This window comes from Gadus morhua, chromosome 7, assembly GCF_902167405.1.
Source record: "Gadus morhua chromosome 7, gadMor3.0, whole genome shotgun sequence".
Classification (NCBI taxonomy): Eukaryota; Metazoa; Chordata; class Actinopteri; order Gadiformes; family Gadidae; genus Gadus; species Gadus morhua.
In genome coordinates, this window is record NC_044054.1 from 22,883,943 (window position 1) to 22,903,300 (window position 19,358).

Genomic DNA, 19,358 nt, shown 5'->3' on the forward strand with positions numbered 1-19,358 from the left:
CTAATCCCCTCCAAGCGGACAGTGTATATGGTTTGTACCACCATTGCCCCCACTAAAAGTGAGTGAGATAGTGGGGGATTCAGTTGGACAGAGAGAGAGAGTTAGAGAACAAGCAGCTGTGTACTATTTGCAAGAGGTGTACTCGTTCTCGTTCCCTCTCTCTCTCTCTCTCTCTCTCTCTCTCTCTCTCTCTCTCTCTCTCTCTCTCTCTCTCTCTCTCCTCTCTCTCCTCTCTCCCTCTCTCCCTCTCTCTCTCCCTCTCCCCCTCTCCCTCTCTCTCTCTCTCTCTCTCTCTCCACCCCTGAAAGAGGCTCAGCTAGTGCGTTCATCTGCAGAGCAAGGACTCTGCTGCATATGAGAGAGGGAGCATGTGAGCGTTAGCTCTCTCTCTCTTAGCCGATGTAAACTGATCTATGCACACCTAAACCTGCGCAAATGCCTCGTGCACAGCCTACGTGCACTCGACTCCCGGGACACCGACGGCAGCTGGACGAATCCGCCAGTCGACAGAAGTTTTTGAAGAACTGAGCATCCCGGCATTGCAGTTCTTCCTCCCGATCCGGGGCTGTCTGGCTGGAAGCTCTCTCGCTTTCTCGCCCTCTCGCCCTCTCGCTCTTTTTTTCTTTGACTCACTCAACCTTCTGCACTGGAGCAAGGACCTGGGGCAGACGTACGCCTGCTCTGGCCCTCTCGATGGGCATCGGTTCCAGGCCCCGGGCACCTGTGTTTACCTCCCTTCCTCCTCTACCACCACCACCACCTCCACCAGCACCACAGCAACACCCACGATGCCCCCGACGGACGGGCTTGGTGAGCGGGGGAAACCTGGCTAAGCACACGGGGAAACTCTTCCTTCACCAATGAAAGGCTTCAAACTCGCCTGGTAAGGCTGCTGTCCTGTCCTGTCCTGTTCACCGTGTAGTAGGGTCATCCCACACACACAAACACTCACACACACACACACACACACACACACACACACACACACACACACACACACACACACAGTATTGTACATTTATTATGCGCGCATGGATTCACGTGCCACGCGCACACACATCAACACACACTAAACTAAACCCACCCCCCCACTCCATCCGTCCATGCCATCTGCTCCCCCCTCCCCCCCCCCACACCCCTCCATCACCATTCATCTCTCCATGTCCAGGCCTGAAGACAAACCCCCCAACCCGGTTGACAACCTAAGCATGATTGTATTTCCCTGTCCGTTTTGCCTAGCTTAGCAACCCGTCCCCCAAATGCACGCATGTAGATCTTTTTTTTTTTTTTACTACTTTTTACTGCATTACCAGTTCTTACAACAAGATGTCCATTGCTAGTCCGTATTCAGTGACTCTAGCGTGGCGTTGGCACATTGGGGTGGACACGTGCGGCAAACCTGCTGGCTTTGCATGTATGAGCTGGGTGAGTGGCTAGGGTTTAAGGCTAATGTGTATGTTATAGCCTTTAAAGCTAAACTTGTCAACTAGCATCTTCAAGCTTTGTTTTGTTTTGTGTCACCAAAGGTTAGATTAGGTTAGGTCTAGACTAGGTGAAGTTAAGCTAGACTAGGTAAAGTCAGGCTAGGCTAGGCCAGTTTATGATAGGTTGCGTAAGGTTTACTGTGTACAAACAATGCTCTTGTTTGCTGCTGGACGTGATCTTTCTATTTTCCACCACGTGGTCTGTCACCTCCACTCAAAATGAACCTGCTTGAGTTGTAAGAACTCAATTCTTTATGTGGAAACACATATAATGAATTTACATGATAATTATCTGGAAACCTTCCCTTTACATGACTGTTAAGCTAATTCACCTTTAGTAATGGCACAAGCTCAAGCAAATGTAATCCAATGAGCTAAAGTAGCTAGTACACTTAAACCATAATTTACACGAAAAAGGCATAGACACAGACTTAATTGTGGAGCACAGTTCCTTCATTCGGCCAAAGAGGATAAACATGATAGAATCAAGTCGGATCACAGTATAATGAGGGAAAGAAGCACGGAAGTAAGCAAGGGTCAAACATCAAGATAGATGTCATATCTGTCAACTCCCCCTGGGGACAACATTAAAACCTTGCGTGTGTAACCCCATATCCGGCTGAGGTGGCAAAGGGAATCTGGTAACATAAGCCTAGAATGTGTGTGCGTATGTGTCAGTTTGTGAGTTTGTATGCGCCTGCATGCTTGTGTGTGTGTGTGTGTGTGTGTGTGTGTGTGTGAGTGTGTGTGTGTGTGTGTGTGTGTGTGTGTGTGTGTGTGTGTGTGTGTGTGTGTGTGTGTGTGTGTGTGTGTCTGTGTGTCTGTGTGTGTGCAGTTGTGTTTATGTGCATGCGTCTGCATGTGCATGTGTGGGGCTGTATGTGTGTGTGTGTCTGTGTGTCTGTGTGTAGTTGTGTTTGTGCGTGTGTGTGCGCCTGCGTGTGTGCGCCTGCATGTGTGTCTGTGTTTGTGCCACGTGCAGGCTCAAGCGCGTGTGTATGTGTGTGTGTGTGTGTGTGTGTGTGTGTGTGGGTGCGCGTGCACGGAAAGCAGGGCTGAGGACAAGTGCAGCTCTGCTCTCTCATTAAGCGAGCGTCCGCCGGGGCAGCTGCTCCTCGTGACACCTCTGCTGCTCCCCAATTAGCAGACTGCGGAAGGAGCGGAGCTCAGGACAATGTGCATATTAAAAGCAATGTCCAGTGGGCATACATCCCCGCTGGCCCAGGCAGGGGACAATGAGGTAACATTAAAGTAGCCACTCCAAATAACATAAGTGTCTATGGGGGGGGGGGGGGCGTTTCGTTTAATCAGACACTTTGAGAAATAATCCAGAAAAGCGATGCACGCTCGTGGTTTAACGAGGAAAAGAGAGTTGAGGAGCAGCACAGATTTACACGCCGGTGCAAAAAGAAGGGTTTGCCGTTTCTGTTTCTGATATTTTTTGGTGATCGTGTATCGTGTACAGCAACTCACGTTGAAAAGAGGACCGTTTTCCTTGTTACTATTACTGTTGTAATGCATTATCAATATGTCATTGATCATTGTTTTGGAAGAAATATAGTCTTCTGAACTAACGTGAGGGTAAGGATGCAATTATGATTATGATTATGAATGCAATATATAATATGTAATATGTATATATTTTTTTATCTCCAACATGAAATGAGATGTATCTGCAGCCTCGTTGTAAGCCCCTTCAATCTGATGCACTCTGTTTAATTCTCCCGCTGCCCTGAGAGCCTATTGAGAGGGGAGCACAACCACCTCACAGCCTCCTCATCTCTGCTGGTGGTGCATTCCCCACCCCATTGGCTGCATCCCAGAGAGCTTTGCACTGAGGCGGGCCCCCATTGGTTGCTGTCCTGGCTCGGGAGGCAGTGATTGGCTGCCATCGTCTCAGACCACATCATTAGGAGTGTTTCCCTGTGGGATGTAAAAGGAGGGAGGGGGAAGGTAGAATTGAGGTGAATCTGGGTTATTCAACGGAATGAGAGCCTTTCGGCTGTGTGTGTGTGTGTGTGTGTGTGTGTGTGTGTGTGTGTGTGTGTGTGTGTGTGTGTGTGTGTGTGTGTGTGTGTGTGTGTGTGTGTGTGTGTGTGTGTGTGTGCGTGTCTTTGTGCGTGTGTGTGTGTGTGTGTGCGTGCGCGTGTGTGTAAGACCTAAGGCATAGTATAGAAAAGATGAAAGGATAACAGTATGGAAAAGAAGTGAGACTTGCTGTTTGCTTTTGCCATCGAACCTGTGTCTGTGTGCGAAAATGAAAGACGCAATCTATTCGATTCTAAGGTCACTAAGAGGTCAACCTCGCTCTCTCTATTACTGTCTCTCCTTCTGTCTCTCTCTTTCTTTCTCCCGCTCACGTATTCTCTCACATTATCTCTCTCTTTCTCTCACTCATGTTCTTTCTCTCATATTCTCTCTATCTCTCATTGTCTCTCCCAATTATCTCTCTCATATTCTCTATATCTCTCTGTCTCTCTGTCTCTGAAGACAATCTCTCTGGCAGTGAGTATCCAGATTTAGGACAAACCAGCACGGCTCCCACTGGTTGGAGTGGAACATCGACAACAGGACCACTCTGGTCTATGTCCTCAGGTGGTTAGTCCGACAGCTGGAGTCTTGGATGATCCGGGACCTCTCAGGTCCTCCTCCTCTTCTCTGTGCTTATCCTTTATTACCTTTCCCTCTCAGAGACCATTGATCAATGGAGAGTGCCTCACTATTCACCATCAATGCACTACTAAACGTGTAATGAAGATCAAAAGGGAGATATATATGGTGGCGATTATGTATATCAAAAAATTATGTAAATAACCTTTTCATTAATATTTCATTCATATCTCTCTCTCTTACAATCTATATATTTTTAACAGATATTGATGAGATATTGACAGTAGTAAAGCAAAGGTATGTGTGTGTATGTGTGTTTAAGGGGGTGTGGCACAGACCATGGTGTGATGGTGAGGATTAACTGACGTCTACAGCCTCCATTCATAAAGGCAATGAATACGTAATGAGGGGGGAGTGGCCAGACCAACTCCTCCCCTCCCCTTTCTCTCTCTATCTCACACATATATAATCCCTCTCGTCTCTCTCTCTCTCTCTCTCTCTCTCTCTCTCTCTCTCTCTCTCTCTCTCTCTCTCTCTCTCTCTCTCTCTCTCTCTCTCTCTCTCTCTCTCTCTCTCTCTCTCTCTCTCTCTCTCTCTGATACACATGTACATTCTCTGTATCTTTCTATCTCTCCTCTCCTTTTCTCTCTCTGACACACATACATTCTCATTCTCTCTCTCTGTGTGTCTCAAGCCGAGTACACAAAAAAAGCAGCATCCATCCTCACGGTTGTGTTTGGCTCGGGCAACCAATCGCAGTGATGGAGATGGATGGAGGGCAAGGGAGAGAGAGAGAGAGCTTTGCTGCAGCCGCTAGAATCCACACATGTGAATCACTCTGCTGCTAGAGAGAGAGAGAGAAAGAGAGAGACAGACAGAAGGACTGATAGGGAGAGGTAGAGAGAGAAGGACAGGGAGACAGACAGGGAGAGGTAGCGTGGAGAGACGGAGAGAAGGATCGCGGCTAAAGGAGAACAACAAGAGGGCGGGGAGGGGGGGGTCTCATGCTCGCGATCTTCACGTCGGGACTCTCAGGATTTATTTTTGAAACGAAGGGGGGGTTGGCCGTGCCTCCTCCTCCTTCTCACCCCCCCCCCCCCACCCACCCACCCTCCTCCTCATCCTCCCCCTCCTCCTCCTCCTCCTCCTCCTCCCAGTCCCACTCCTCCACCTCCCCTCGCTCTTCCTGCTCTCCATCAGTGGGGAATGGGTGGATGCATGGAGCAGGCTGAGACTGAGGCTGAGGCTCCAGTGCTCCATGGCTGCCAGGTTGGTACCCAGCGCCGTACGACATGCATGCGCTCCATCTCTCTCGCCACGCCGGCACAGACGTGCTCTGCGTGCATGTGTGTGTGTGTGTGTGTGTGTGTGTGTGTGTGTGTGTGTGTGTGTGTGTGTGTGTGTGTGTTTGGGTTTGTGTGTGTGTTATATTTTCCTGATGAAATTGGGTTTTGGCAACAGTTGTGTGTGTGTGTGTCTGTGTGTGTGTGTTTGGGGGGTAGGGTGGGATAGGTATAGCATTTGGAGGATGGGGTGTCACCTTGCACCATTTTGGTCCCACACCCCCCATCACCCACACCACCACCACTACCGTGCCTACATTCCTTCACCATCAGACGCGCTCTGATTAGCGTTAGCATTAGCATCCGGCTAGCTTCATCCGACAGCAGTGTGAGCGCTAGGTATGCGCTAACCACGTCCATGCAGCCCCTCTAGTGGCTGCGTTGGTTTGTGTTGTGACACTTGGAATGACATGTTGGATGTCTTTGATCCATTCAACGGTCCACTTCCTTTTGTTGGGCTTGTACATTTTCCAAACATACGTCATCCTGTGAGTGTGTGTGTGTGTGTTGCTGTTTTTTTGCGACCTTCTCTACAACAAAAAAAATAACAACACACACCAGTGCATAGCAGGGAGCGTGACAGCGTCATGGCTTTGATGTAATGAACGTGACAGGGCATGTGGTGGAGCATCGCTTATGGCTAACTGGCGGGGGATGTACGGCCACATCGGTCATTCTTTGGCTCTCCAGATATAGCGGTACACTGCTTTTGTTATGTCATGTTTGACCTTTGACTGAAGGGTGCATGCGTTGTGGGGGGAGGGAAGGGTAGCATAGGAATAAATGTCTCCGCTCATGATGGCCCAGATAAATGGTGAGGCCCTCTGATTGGTCGATGGTCGATGCTCAGGAGCATGGAGGACCCTGGTTGGCCCCTGTTCTGCAGAGTGTGTTTGATGTTGCTCTTGGGTGAGTGGGTTTGGTCACTGGACACCACTGCCAAAGGGATTTCTCAGGCTTGATCACATCTTACGTGGTCAGCTGTTTTGTAGGCAGTCAACATAACGCCTTGATCTTGGTCTTGTTATGAAATGCATGGAGTGGGTCTCAATGTAGAAATATGAGGATTCAATCAGAAGATTCATTATCCCAAGGGTGAAACAAAAGTAACGGCAGAGCAGTCCTGAGTGATTCATATTTGTATTTGTGTTTCAATTGTTTACAAAATGGGTAGACATTGTAAGTAGACTGATTTGTTAAGGAACAATGCGATGTATGGGACTTATTGCCATGACTGAAGGAACTCGAAGTCTTTAACAAATTCAGTTTGCATCGCTGTATACACAAAAGAATTAGACACTCCAAATAAATACTTTTGAAATGCAATGAAATGTGATGGGTGTCCAAACTTCAACTGAAGCATGAAGGACATAAAAGTGATGTGATGCTAAAAGTAATCTAGTGCACTTCAACCCATATTCTCCCGGTCTTCGTTGGATTTAAAATTAGCGGCCGGTCCAGAATCCTAATTTCCTCCCAAGGGAATCTCTGAATAGCTTTTTGTTCTGTATCTGTTCTTTGAGTGGTTGCCAGTGGAGAGAAATCTAGGATCACCTCAATCTATTATCATAGAGACTCACCACGAAAGACTGCATTCAATAGCAGGAATAAGTCTTCCATTACTCCCAGTCAAAAGGTACTGGGTTTGACGACCTGCGTCTGAATTCACTGGAAGTCACTTTGGATACTTTGGAAGTGTCTTAGAATTTGACTGTTTGTTGGCAATCGCTTTTTTTAAAGTCTGTTGGCACATTGTGACTTACAACACCTTGGGCTTTCTGTGTACAAACTTTGTCGCATAACAACAACAACAACAGCGGTTTTCTATCCCCCACCCACAGCACCGCCAGTAACTCCAACCGGAGCACGCCTGCATGCTCGCCTGTCCTGCGGAAACGCTCCCGCTCCTCCACCCCCCAGCTCAGCCCCGACAACGAGAGCTACACCATGGTGGAGAAGGGCTCGCTAGACCCGGCCCCCGACCGGTCACCCTCCACCCCCGAGCCCGCGGCCCAGAACCACCACCAGCAGCAGCCCCAGCAGCAGCAGCCGCCCCAGCAGACCCAGCAGACCCAGCAGACCCAGCCGCACCAGCAGCAGCCCCAGCAGCAGCAGCCCCAGCCCCAGCAGCAGCAGCAGCAGCAGCAGCAGCAGCAGCAGCAGCAGCAGCAGCGGGTCTACTCCCAGCCTGCCCATCTCACCACCAACACCACCAGCTCCCGAAGTGGGGGCAAGAACACCAAGGTGAGCAGGCATATAAAGGTACACATGCTTGCATGCACACACACACACACACACACGCACACGCACACGCACACGCACACACATACACACCTACAGGATAAAATCTAAGGTAGACATACTACAACCCAAACGGTTGGAAACCCTGAAATATTGTAAATGCTACAGACCTTCAAAAACACATGTCTAGATCTTAGCTACTCCTCCAATATTCTGAACCCCAAAAATGCTGCACAAAGATATTTTATCCCTTGCTTGGGACCACACAAGTGAGACGTTCTAGATTTTGTAATCTTAGGAGGCAAGGTTGCTCCGGGATAGCCCTTTGCTGTCACAGGGGACAGACTTTACCGCTACTCTGCTTTCATTTTTCTCCTGTTTTAGGATCGCAACTTGCTGTTGTGTGCAACACTGAGTTTGATAAACGTAGGGGAAAAGAGTTCGCCTGAGGTTACAATATTATCGGCTTGAGTTTGGAGCGATGAAATATGATTGCACTCGAGTGTAGTACTGCAAAGTGTTTATACCGAGTACACTATTGTCCTCAATAATCGTTGCTTTACGCTGCTGTGTAAAATAAAACACACCGGAATTTCTTTGCAGGGCAATCAAATGTCGATTATCAAGGTCAATGATCTCAAATATTTCAAATGTATCAGATATTTGGCTGATATATGGGAATCACACATATTATATATACTCTAATAAAAAAACACAAAACTCAACATAAAATACTTAACCTTCCAATCTATGTTTATGTATTGGAACATAACTGATTTCTTGTCATGACGTTCTCATTGTCATATCACCATCGTCAACCATTCCACGCTTTGACGCTTTTGGTCTTGACCCACACGGGTTTGCTTTAAGATGGCTCTTATCGTTGGGCACCGTAACCAGAGGACCTGATGCTTTCAGTCAGTCCCTGCTCGTGTCAAAATGTGTCCGGAGCACACTCTGTAACTTTCTCCTGTCCTTTTTTTACTGTCATTTCTCTCTCTCTCCTCATGCATGCAATAGTCCCACAAGCGGCACACTAAAGTAAGCATCACTCTCTTATGTTTGTTTTCTTTGTGTTTTTATTTCAAACATGTTTTGCCTGGACATGCCTATTGAACATGTGATAAGGCGATCCTACAATGACCAGCTGATTTCAATGAAGTCTGTTGTTTACATTGGAAAAACCCAAAACGCACACACACACACACACACACACACACACACACACGCCCATACACACCCAAATGAAATAACCTTACGAGGAGACTACTAAGCTTAACAAAGACTCAAATCGTAGCTGAACGTAGCTCAAATTAGACCAGAGAGATGCTTAGTGACACAAGTGAGCCCGGAGGGAATTCGCACTAAGAAGGACAGGATAGAGTAAGGAGACATGGTGCTTGGTTCCCCTCTCATCACCATCGTTTTCGGTTCCTTTCGACCGTGCACCCTCATCTGCATGACCACTGTTTGTCTCTTTGCATGTGGATGACCCCAGGGGGACAGGCTAAGCCTCATTAAAGTAAGCACTCTACCACTTTCATATTTTTATTTTTTATTGAATTGTATTTCTTGTATTGTACTTTTTGCATCTCCCCGATCCCCATCCATTTCCTCTTCCTCTCCCCACTGTTTAGCTTTCACCTCCACATCCTAACCCTGCTGTCCGTGACCTTTAACCTTTGACCTGTGACCCTCAACCCCCACCCCCCAGGCTCATCCTGTTCCATGCGCTTCAGTGGTCAGCCAGGCCTTCCCCTTGCCCTACTAGAGCTCTAAAATATTTGTTATGATGGCAATGGCCCTTGCTTTCGCCTCGTGTGACCTCTATGTTGTGCTATATATACTAAGATATATACAACTCTATTTATTGATTCCTTTAATAACGGGGAATCAATAGGTTGAAATAGTATGAATTGGGTTATGTCTCTCTCTCTCTCTCTCTCTCTCTCTCTCTCTCTCTCTCTCTCTCTCTCTCTTACAATAACTCAACAATTCTTGTTTGCTTGGAAGCGGCCTTTCATGTGTGGAATTTGTCAGATAATATAATTGATATAAGAGGCATGAGACTGTATCAAATGATCCTTAAAGGTGAATTGTTCTTGACAAACCCACCCAAGTGATTGATACACCAGCATTAAAACACAGGATTACAATGACCGACTGTGTCATAGTGTTGGGCACTCTGACTGCACAGTGTGCCTCTCTGAGGTAACACTGCCACTTACTGGCCGAAATGATATGCTATAATATTTACATATATGTATACACAATCTCTACAGCGAACTTTTCCCGTAATCCAACTGATTTTGAAAATTTCCCTTACATTGTGTTGTGTGTTCCTCCTATAAAAACTTTAATCTTTCTAATCATTGACCTTCCTATTTTTCCTCCTGTTTGTCATCTTTCTGCACTCCTCTGACGATCGTTTCATTGTGGCCAAAAGAAAAGCCAGAGCTGGTACAATGTAAGTTCAATACCTGCTTTCCTACTTTCCCTATGCACCCGCTTCTTTGTACCCCTCACGGTGTCAGCGTCCAAACGACTCATTCGCAAATAACTTTCTTTCTGTGGTCCCTCAACATTTGCATTTATGCGAGGACAAAAGACAACACATCACGTCCAGTCTGCCGGATTGGATGATGTTGCAATTGATGACTACGACTTAATTTTGATGCATTCATCTCAGTGCATCAAAATTAAGACAGAAAATCAAGTAAGACTGAGAACTGAAGGTTTTTTGGAAAAATAATATTGCCGTTCAGCATTGGCCTATTTGTTTCCTAGCATTCTTCTAGGACAGGAAAAACATGGCAGTTGTGTGGCTATGTTTAAATTTTTGTAAGTTTGTCTATTTGTTAGTTCAGTATTGCATGGATGTGGGTTTTTGTGCATGTGGTGTAATTTACAGTGGAGAAACATAGACATAGCACACAAATAGACACATCAAGGAGCTTAATCTTTAGAATCTAAAGGAGGCAGCCCATGAAGGAAGGATGTATATTTTTCTCTGTCAATCACTTGACAGCGATACTGAGCTCTTAACCCAGTATGATATCCAAGCTGCACAATTTGATTATCGACATCCACAATATATTTTAAAAAGGTAAAAAGTTATTTTCTGTGCTGTAGCTGCCATTCCTATTACCTAATTATTTATCAAATCTGAGTTTGATACATTCTTGAGATGTTCTGTGAGAAAGAGAGCATTTGGGATACCAAAAGAAACATTTATGAAGGAGTTGTGCCAAAAAGTTGGATTTCCGTTCCCCCTTTGTGTCTTTGTTGCGGAATCGGCCTCATCCCACACATATAGCCCTGGCACTGAACCCGACCCCCAACCCAACTCTGAGTCACACAGCTCAACAAAGGCAGGGAGAGGTCCGCCAGTAGGCGGAGGAGGAGGGGGTGGAGGAGAAGACTAAATAGTGGGGAGTTGTGGGAGCCGTATGGGAGAAGGGAGGAGGATGAGGAAGCTGGAAGTGTGTGTGTGTGTGTGTGTGTGTGTGTGTGTGTGTGTGTGTGTGTGTGTGTGTGTGTGTGTGTGTGTGTGTGTGTGTGTGTGTGTGTGTGTGTGTGTGTGTGTGTGTGTGTGTAAAGAGAAGGACGGATTGTCCATGGCAATGCTACCTTGTTTACACCAGTAGCTTCCTTTAACACACACATACACACAAAGAGACACACTCTCTCTCACTCTCTCTCTCTCTCTCGCTCTCTTGCTCTCTCTCTCTCTCTCTCTCTCTCTCTCTCTCTCTCTCTCTCTCTCTCTCTCTCTCTCTCTCTCTCTCTCTCTCTCTCTTCCTCTCTCTCTCTCCCTCGCTTCCTTGCTCCCTCTCACATGGAAAAATAAAGGGGAAGAAGAAATGGCTGAAAAAAAACAGAAATTGCAATAAAATAATAGTGGGACTGAAAACATGCACTGGCACGTCTGAGCATAACACACACACACGCACACGCGCACACGCGCACACACACACACACACACACGCACACACGCACGCGCGCGCGCACACACACACACACACACACATTTGAACTGAAGTGAACCTTAATCTTGCCCTCCCTCCCTCTGCCCCCTCCTCCTTCTCATTCTCCCTCTACCCACAATAACACAGCGACTCCTCCTACTCCACTCCTCTCCTGGAGAAATGTTTTCAAACAGTCCAGTGCACGTTGTGGAGCAGTGAGCATCTCTGGATCGATTTTCTGAACATGCAGTGGGGGGGGAACGTCCAGTTGTCCTGGATTATAGGGGCTGATGGTGCGATAGTTTGATCTGGGACATTTCTTGTCCGGGAATTGTTGGGAATATTGGAACACCTTGGATTACAGGATGAAATGAGGGTGTTAAAAGGACTTGTTTTCCGTGTAATGTGATGAGGGGCCAGAAGTAAGAGAGGGAGAGAGAGTATTAGCGAGACTTGCTCCATTTTTGCAATGTTTCGTGTTTTGATTGCATGACTTTGTATTTGTAAAGTATGATTTTTTTTTTGTATTTGGTGTATTAAGATTAATTTGCCATGACTGTTACTACTCCCTCTATATAAATATATATATGTATATATACATAATAATCAAATAATATATATATATAATATATATATATATATACATGATAAACAACCAAATTTAGATCATCACTGCATATTCTTCATAGTTCTCTCCAAAGAGCTCAAAAGTTAGACTTTTGGGTTAAATTATAGTGTTTTCAGCAGTGGAGAGTCAGGAATTACGAAGACGAGTGTAGCACAGCATTCAGGACTGTAAACAATGAGGCTGGAGGGTCCAGTGAGTGAGACTCTGTCTGACCTGGACGTGAGCTGGAAGGGTCTCGGTGTAAGGTCAGACCCACAGCCTCTGGACTGCTGGAGTGATCCCTGGCAGAGCTTGGACTGGGAGTCAGAGCGGGTACCGGCTGTAAGTCTTTCCGGGAGGGAAGCCTATAATGTCACTTATTTTTGGTTGTGTGTGAGAAGATTAACATGAACTTCCAAGTTTAAAAAGTCAACCAGTTTGGATAGATTGAGTCAACCATATTGGTCTTACAGTCTTTGCAAACATGTAATGACTTTTTGTTTGTAAGTAAATGTTACTAGACGTGAAGTTGCCGATAAGTAAACATGGGTGTAACACTGCAACATTGAGTTTAGGCTATTTCGGAGTTGCAAACATACATGGTAGATGTAAAGAATGAGAGCAGAAAAGGTACAGAGAGTTCCAGAAAGGTTTGAGATCCATCTACCAATTTAGGTGCTGGAGTTCCACATTATGGCATCAGTGTGTTTGCCTGCCCTCTCTTGTTCATAACCTTGGCTTGGAGAAAATCCCGATCATTGTTGTGTCTTTCTGCAGGTATTGAGTCCCACCTACAAGCAACGCAATGAAGACTTCAGAAAGCTCTTCAAATCACTACCGGACACTGAGCGACTCATTGTGGGTGAGTTTGATCCAGACCCCCTCCCCGGGAGTATGAATATTTGTTGTGTCAGGATGATTAAAGTCTGTCTGGTTTTCGACCAAATCATTGCACAAAGTTGCTTCATTAGTTTCCGTCCCGGACCGAACGTTCATGATTCACTCTGAATGGTGTAATTCATTTTGTTGACCTTTGACCTCCACCAGACTACTCCTGTGCACTGCAGAGAGATATCCTCCTGCAGGGCCGTCTCTACCTCTCTGAGAACTGGATCTGCTTCTACAGCAACATCTTCCGATGGGAAACCCTGGTACGCTCTGTTACTCTGATACTCTATGTCATTCCTCTGTATACAGCTAGAGATGCACTCCATGTTCAGACACTAAAACAGGTTTGCTTCACCCAATCAATACCCATGATTCATCTTACTTTATTGTATCCATTTAGAAACGTTTTGAAAGAGAATGAGTATCAACATAATCAAATTTAGTCAGATCCCTAAAACTGGGAAGCTTTTCTGAGTCATCCACTTGGACTAAGTATTGATTGTATGTTGCATCTGATATGTGGATGGAATACAGAGGTTGCATTTTCTCATAACATGCAACAATTTAGTTGGGTTATGAGCAGAGTTATAGTTTACGGTTCGTGGTTGAACGGTAAATCATTTGAAAGCTGTGACGATGTTTCTCTTGCTTTCAGCTGATGGTTCGCCTGAAGGACATTTGCACCATGACCAAGGAGAAGACGGCTCGGCTCATTCCCAATGCCATCCAGCTGTGCACCGACAATGAGAAGGTGAACAGAAGGTCTTGGCGTGGGTGTGATTGGTCACTGCAAATGGAAATAAAAGGGGACGTGAAAGGGGGCTCTGTCTAAGATGTATAATTTAATTCTGTATTAGGTAACGTAGGAGGGGAAAATATGAGCTTCATAAAGTAAAGGTACATTCTAAACAGGAAGTGAATTCAGATGGCTCGGTGTATGTGTTGGCAGAATAGTCTAGCAGTTTAGAGTGTTTGACTCCCTGATGAAGGGTTCTGTGTTCAAACCCCAATGTCTAAAGTCAACCTGCAGGAATCCTAGAGGAAGGTGCCCCATCTATACCCATACTTGTGCTTTACTCAGGAAACCTTAGCTTCTATCCTCAACTCAGCCCATTGACTTTTCTTAAGCTTAGTCAATAAGACCTAACGGTGGCCATTTAATCCTCCAGCACTTTTTCACGTCCTTTGGGGCGAGGGACCGCACCTACATGATGATGTTCCGGCTCTGGCAGAACGCTCTCCTGGAGAAGGTAAGGATCCTGGGCTCCGTATTAAGGAACTTCTCGCCAAGTCAGGCCAATCCATTTCTTTCTCTTGCCCTTAATCCCTGTTACAGTCCAAACCGGTCCCCACAGACCTACTTTCCTTCCCTCACCCTAAGCCCTATAACGTATGCTTCTGTCCGCTCTGCCTTCTGTGATATTGTGATCGCTCCTCCTTGTGAAATCCTCTCTTGTCCCCTCTCCCCCATGCTCATCAGCCCCTGTGCCCCAAAGAGTTGTGGCATTTTGTCCATCAGTGCTATGGCAGCGAACTGGGGCTGACCAGCGATGACGAGGACTACGTCCCCCCCGATGATGACTTCAACACCATGGGGTGAGATTCACCACCGGGAAAGAACATTGACAACAGACATATCAATGCTGAATTGATGGGAATTGTTGCAAAAGTCTTTATTTAGGCCTGGCATTTAGAGAAAGCTCAAATATATCGGAGTGCAAGTCCCCAGAAACAAAGCCAGCTTCCAAAATAGTTGTGGAGGCCTGTAATAATTTAGAGTGCTGAAAGAAAAATGAACCTCCGCCAGAGACATTTATTATCGATTACCTAGCTAGTCTTCAAGCAGAAGAGCAAACACAAACAGTGTGTTGTCATGCATACATGATAACACACATTAAACCGATACAGGCATGCCCTTATCGCTTTCAACTCATACCTACCAAACACAGCACCCCTGCTGTCCGTCTTACTGCTACCGACATGTGTTGTGTTGTGGAGGGCTCTGTGTCCGTTCGCCTGGTGCATTTCCCAACGCCGTTCTGACCACCCAACACCCCCCCCCCCCCCCCCCCGATTGGCCCTGTGGCGACTGGACCAATCGGACAGCGCGTTGATCCCCGCTGCACCGCGTTGGGAAAAGCAAAGGCCTGTGTGTCCGTTCAGTGTTGGTAAGCTGGTAACCTTGACCTACAGCTGCTGTCCGTCTCCCTGGTGCAGGTACTGCGAGGAGCTCCCGGCCGAGGACAGCAGCGAGCACCACCCGGACGCATGCAACACCCCGGCCAAGACCCCCCCTGACATAGGCAACCCGGGAACCCTGCTGCTCCCGCAGGAGGCCTACATCGGGGTGGACCACGACCGGCCTGGACTAGAAGCCCTTCTGCCTGTGAGAAGACAGGAATTATTAGGAATATTACTATTAGTAGTAATGGAAGTGTTAGCAGTAGTAGCAGCAGCAGCGGCAGTAGTAGTAGTAGTAGTAGCCACAGTAGCAGTAGTAGCAGTAGCAGTAGCAGTAGTAGTAGCAGTAGCAGTAGTAGTAGTAGCACTAATAGTAGCAGTAGCAGTAGTAGTAGTAGTAGGAGCAGTAGCAGTAGTAGTAGTAGCCACAGTAGCAGTAGCAGTAGTAGCAGTAGCAGTAGCACTAATAGTAGTAGTAGCAGTAGCAGTAGCAGTAGTAGTAGCAGTAGTAGCAGTAGCACTAGTAGTAGTAGTAGCAGTAGCAGTAGTAGCAGTAGCAGTAGCACTAGTAGTAGTAGTAGCAGTAGCAGTAGTAGCAGTAGCAGTAGCACTAGTAGTAGTAGTAGCAGTAGCACTAGTAGTAGTAGTAGCAGTAGCACTAGTAGTAGTAGTAGCAGTAGCAGTAGTAGTAGCACTAGTAGTAGTAGTAGCAGTAGCAGTAGTAGTAGCAGCAGTAGCAGTAGTAGTAGTAGGAGCAGTAGCAGTAGTAGTTGTAGCAGAGGCAGTAACAGTAGTAGCAGTAGCAGTAGTAGTAGTAGCCGCAGTAGCAGTAGCAGTAGCAGTAGCAGTAGTAGTAGTAGCCGCAGTAGCAGCAGTAGTAGTAGTAGTAGTAGTAGTAGCAGTAGTAGTAGTAGCCGCAGTAGCAGTAGCAGTAGCAGTAGTAGTAGTAGCCGCAGTAGCAGTAGCAGTAGTAGTAGTTGTAGCCGCAGTAGCAGTAGCAGTAGCAATAGTAGTAGTAGTAGCCGCAGTAACAGTAGTAGCAGCAGCAGTAGTAATAGGGGAGTCATCCCTATGTTCCCCAGGTCCTTGCCCCTACCATCCTACGAATATGTTCCCTGGTCACATACAAAGCGGGGAACATAGGACCCGGGGAACGTAGGTACGCTCCCGTAATAGGAAGTATGAGTGCCATTTTAGGCACTGGTATGATTAAGAAGACTATCAGCACAGAGAGAGAGGATGCAGAATCGATCTAATTTCCTGTACATTGCCGTTGTCTTCCACAACGCAAACATACAGACAATATGGTGTAGAAATGACTGATTAAAACAACCCAAATGGCGCCTGGAATGTGGTTGGACAGTTTCCAAACCCATGCCTAGCACCATTTTTGACAGTTTAATTCCTATGCGTGTATGCATTTGGGTTTAGTTGGATATTTACTCCGAGAGTTTAGAGGCCCAACAACCCAAAACGTCATAAATCAAACACCCCTTGAGAAATTGTATGTACACGCAGGATCCTTGTCAATTCTTGGTATTCATGGGTCTTCATGGTTGAATGCACTTATCTTAAGTCTCCTTGGATAAAACTGTCAGCTAAATGTATGTAACATAATTGAATGTAGAGCACTCAGTTTCTGGTCCCAACCCATTGTGGCCACTTGATGTCACCTCATGTTATCCTCAATGCAAGAATAGGTTGTCCCAAACGGCCAAGGTGCTGCCTATTTAGGGAGCAGAGAGGCATCAAGTTTCCGACGACAAGAAAAACAATTCCAATCACAGCCCAGAGTTTGTGTTCAGATATAAGTTACATTGACTTTTAGACTGCAACAAATAATAATTCTAATCAGAGAAATATAAAACAATTAGTCGGAATGAGGTGGTAGTAGTAGCATACCGTCTACAGTCGTCAACCATTTGGAGACAGCATAATGTTGTGACGCATCGCTGCCTTAAAAGTCCTCTCAATCCAGAGAGGACGTTGCCTTTTTTTAAAGGCAACGTCATTAAAAAACATTGCCTAGACAGCAAGGCAGCAGGAAGCTACGGCCGTGATCCCCGACCGTAGGAGCTTATCACACATGAGGTGTATTATGTTTCCTTATTTTGTTTTGAAAAAATAACGAATCAAATCGAATGTTTGAACACTCGAACAATCTCTGTCCATTCTCCGGGATCGGGGCCACAGGGTCTACCGGTCAGTTTTCAGTGTGTTCGTTGTTTGCCCGTTAGATAGCATCACTAACCAAACCCTCCACCGGCCCACAGGACGAGCTGCCCCTGGGCTTGGTCGAGGAGGACCCCCCCACACCGCTCCGCGAGGGAGAGGTCCCGCCCCCTCCTCTGCTGGCCGAGGAGCAGGCGGACCAGCAGGACGTAGGTCACAGCCCGGCGCCCTCGCTCGACCTCGACGAGCACGAGGAGCTGCCCACCGAGCTCAGCGACTCCTCAGAGACCCACGACGAAGGTGTGGAACACACACACACACACACACACGTGGTTATATACACTGTTGCATACAACGGACACCCATTGACATACACTTAACACTCAAACGTTTGCATACACTTAACGCAACATGCATTTAACCCATTTACATACACTCAACAGTAAGCTTGCTTACATTAAACCCACACTCAAACACCTACATACATTTACATATACTAAACAAACACACACACACACACACACACGCAACATTCGTTAAACAAACATACACATTCACACACTCACTCTCATGCACACTCACTGTCATGCGCACACAAGCATACACATATTCTCGCACACGCAGGTGTGCAAGAAGACAAACACACGCAAAGCTACATACCTCACACACACACACACACACATACGCATGCAGCACATTCACACATACACACACACACTCACACTACCACACAAACAGCCAAATGTGTTGCTGTTCCTCCAACGTGGTACGTGTGATCCCGCCCCAGGCGAAGTGCAGGCCTTCCAAGAGGATCTGCGGGGGCGGCAGTACATCAACGAGGTGTACAAGTTCAGCGTGGACAAGATGTTCAGCGTCCTCTTCACCGAGTCCCCCTTCATGAGGGGCTTCCTGGAGCAGCGCCGGTTCTCTGGTGAGCATCACACGTGGAAGGTCCCTTACACCCTAACCCTAACACTGGGGCCTTAATGGCGCGTTTCCTACGGCGGGTGCGGTTCGGTATGCAAGGGTAAGGCACGGTTCGCGTTTTTCCACCGCCAAAAGTGGCCGGGGTCCAGACTGATGAGCCGTACTCATCACCAGTACTCCTCTATTGGGGTTACTGAGACGTCTGAAAGGGTGCCAACAAGTTCAAGCAACACACGCCGTCGGTTGATTGGTTGATAGAATCGTCACTACCTTGCGACAGGGGGAAAATAACAAAATAACACTGCACCCGCAAGACCGGAGAAAGCTTAGTTTATTGAAGAAAATGTTGCGCAAAAGTTTGACGTCCATCTTGGCAACCTACATTGTTTCTCTTGGTTCATTCTGTATCATTCTTCTTTTTCCTTGGATTTATTAGCAGGCTACACTGTGTCGGGCTGCTATGAGGTCACGATGCCTATGCATCGTTCTACACACTGGCCCAACCATTGGTCATCTGAAACGTTTGGGAGACTCGGATGAGTTCAGGAACATATCTTTTCTGTGTGTTCACCTGTGTTGGAAGATTTTGGAACCGCGCGGACGGTGTCTGGTCCGATTCCGCATGAAAAATCTGGGAGCGTTGGCCTCTGAGGATCTGAGACTCTGATTTAACCACTGCGGTGTGTGGGGGGGGGGGGGGGGGGGGAGGGGGGGGGGGGGGGGGGGCGGACTAGGGCCACGAGACTAGCGCCACCCAATGTTTAGGAGACTTATTGCATCTTGCGCAAGTGCAAATCGTAAACATTACTGTGTAGTTGGCAGTAGTCTTCGTCGTGTGTTTCAATGCAACTTTTCTGACAAACTGGTCAGAAGATCGCAACGGAGGGGTCAGACATAGGCAGTTGGCTGAGTTTGGGCAGTGTGTAGGCCCCTATAG

General features: G+C 47.0%; 1 protein-coding gene across 6 annotated transcripts in view; it reads left to right on the forward strand.

Annotated features, from left to right (window-relative positions):
- The first annotated feature begins 323 nt into the window (after nt 1-323).
- The window catches only part of LOC115547991 (protein Aster-B), a 30,549-nt gene continuing 11,514 nt past the window's right edge, over nt 324-19,358 (forward strand). For 2 of the 6 annotated variants that reach the window (XM_030362540.1, XM_030362543.1), the window contains exons 1-12: nt 324-883; nt 7,279-7,681; nt 8,699-8,719; nt 10,125-10,145; nt 13,031-13,115; nt 13,301-13,404; nt 13,797-13,892; nt 14,311-14,391; nt 14,622-14,737; nt 15,359-15,527; nt 17,596-17,794; nt 18,282-18,425. In XM_030362540.1, the coding sequence (XP_030218400.1) occupies nt 861-883; nt 7,279-7,681; nt 8,699-8,719; nt 10,125-10,145; nt 13,031-13,115; nt 13,301-13,404; nt 13,797-13,892; nt 14,311-14,391; nt 14,622-14,737; nt 15,359-15,527; nt 17,596-17,794; nt 18,282-18,425 (1,462 nt within the window). In that variant the 5' untranslated portion in view covers nt 324-860. Of the gene's footprint in view, nt 884-5,221; nt 5,364-7,278; nt 7,682-8,698; nt 8,720-10,124; nt 10,146-11,813; nt 12,596-13,030; nt 13,116-13,300; nt 13,405-13,796; nt 13,893-14,310; nt 14,392-14,621; nt 14,738-15,358; nt 15,528-17,595; nt 17,795-18,281; nt 18,426-19,358 lie in introns of those variants that run through there. The other 4 variants (XM_030362544.1, XM_030362546.1, XM_030362541.1 and 1 more) reach the window with 3 other exon arrangements.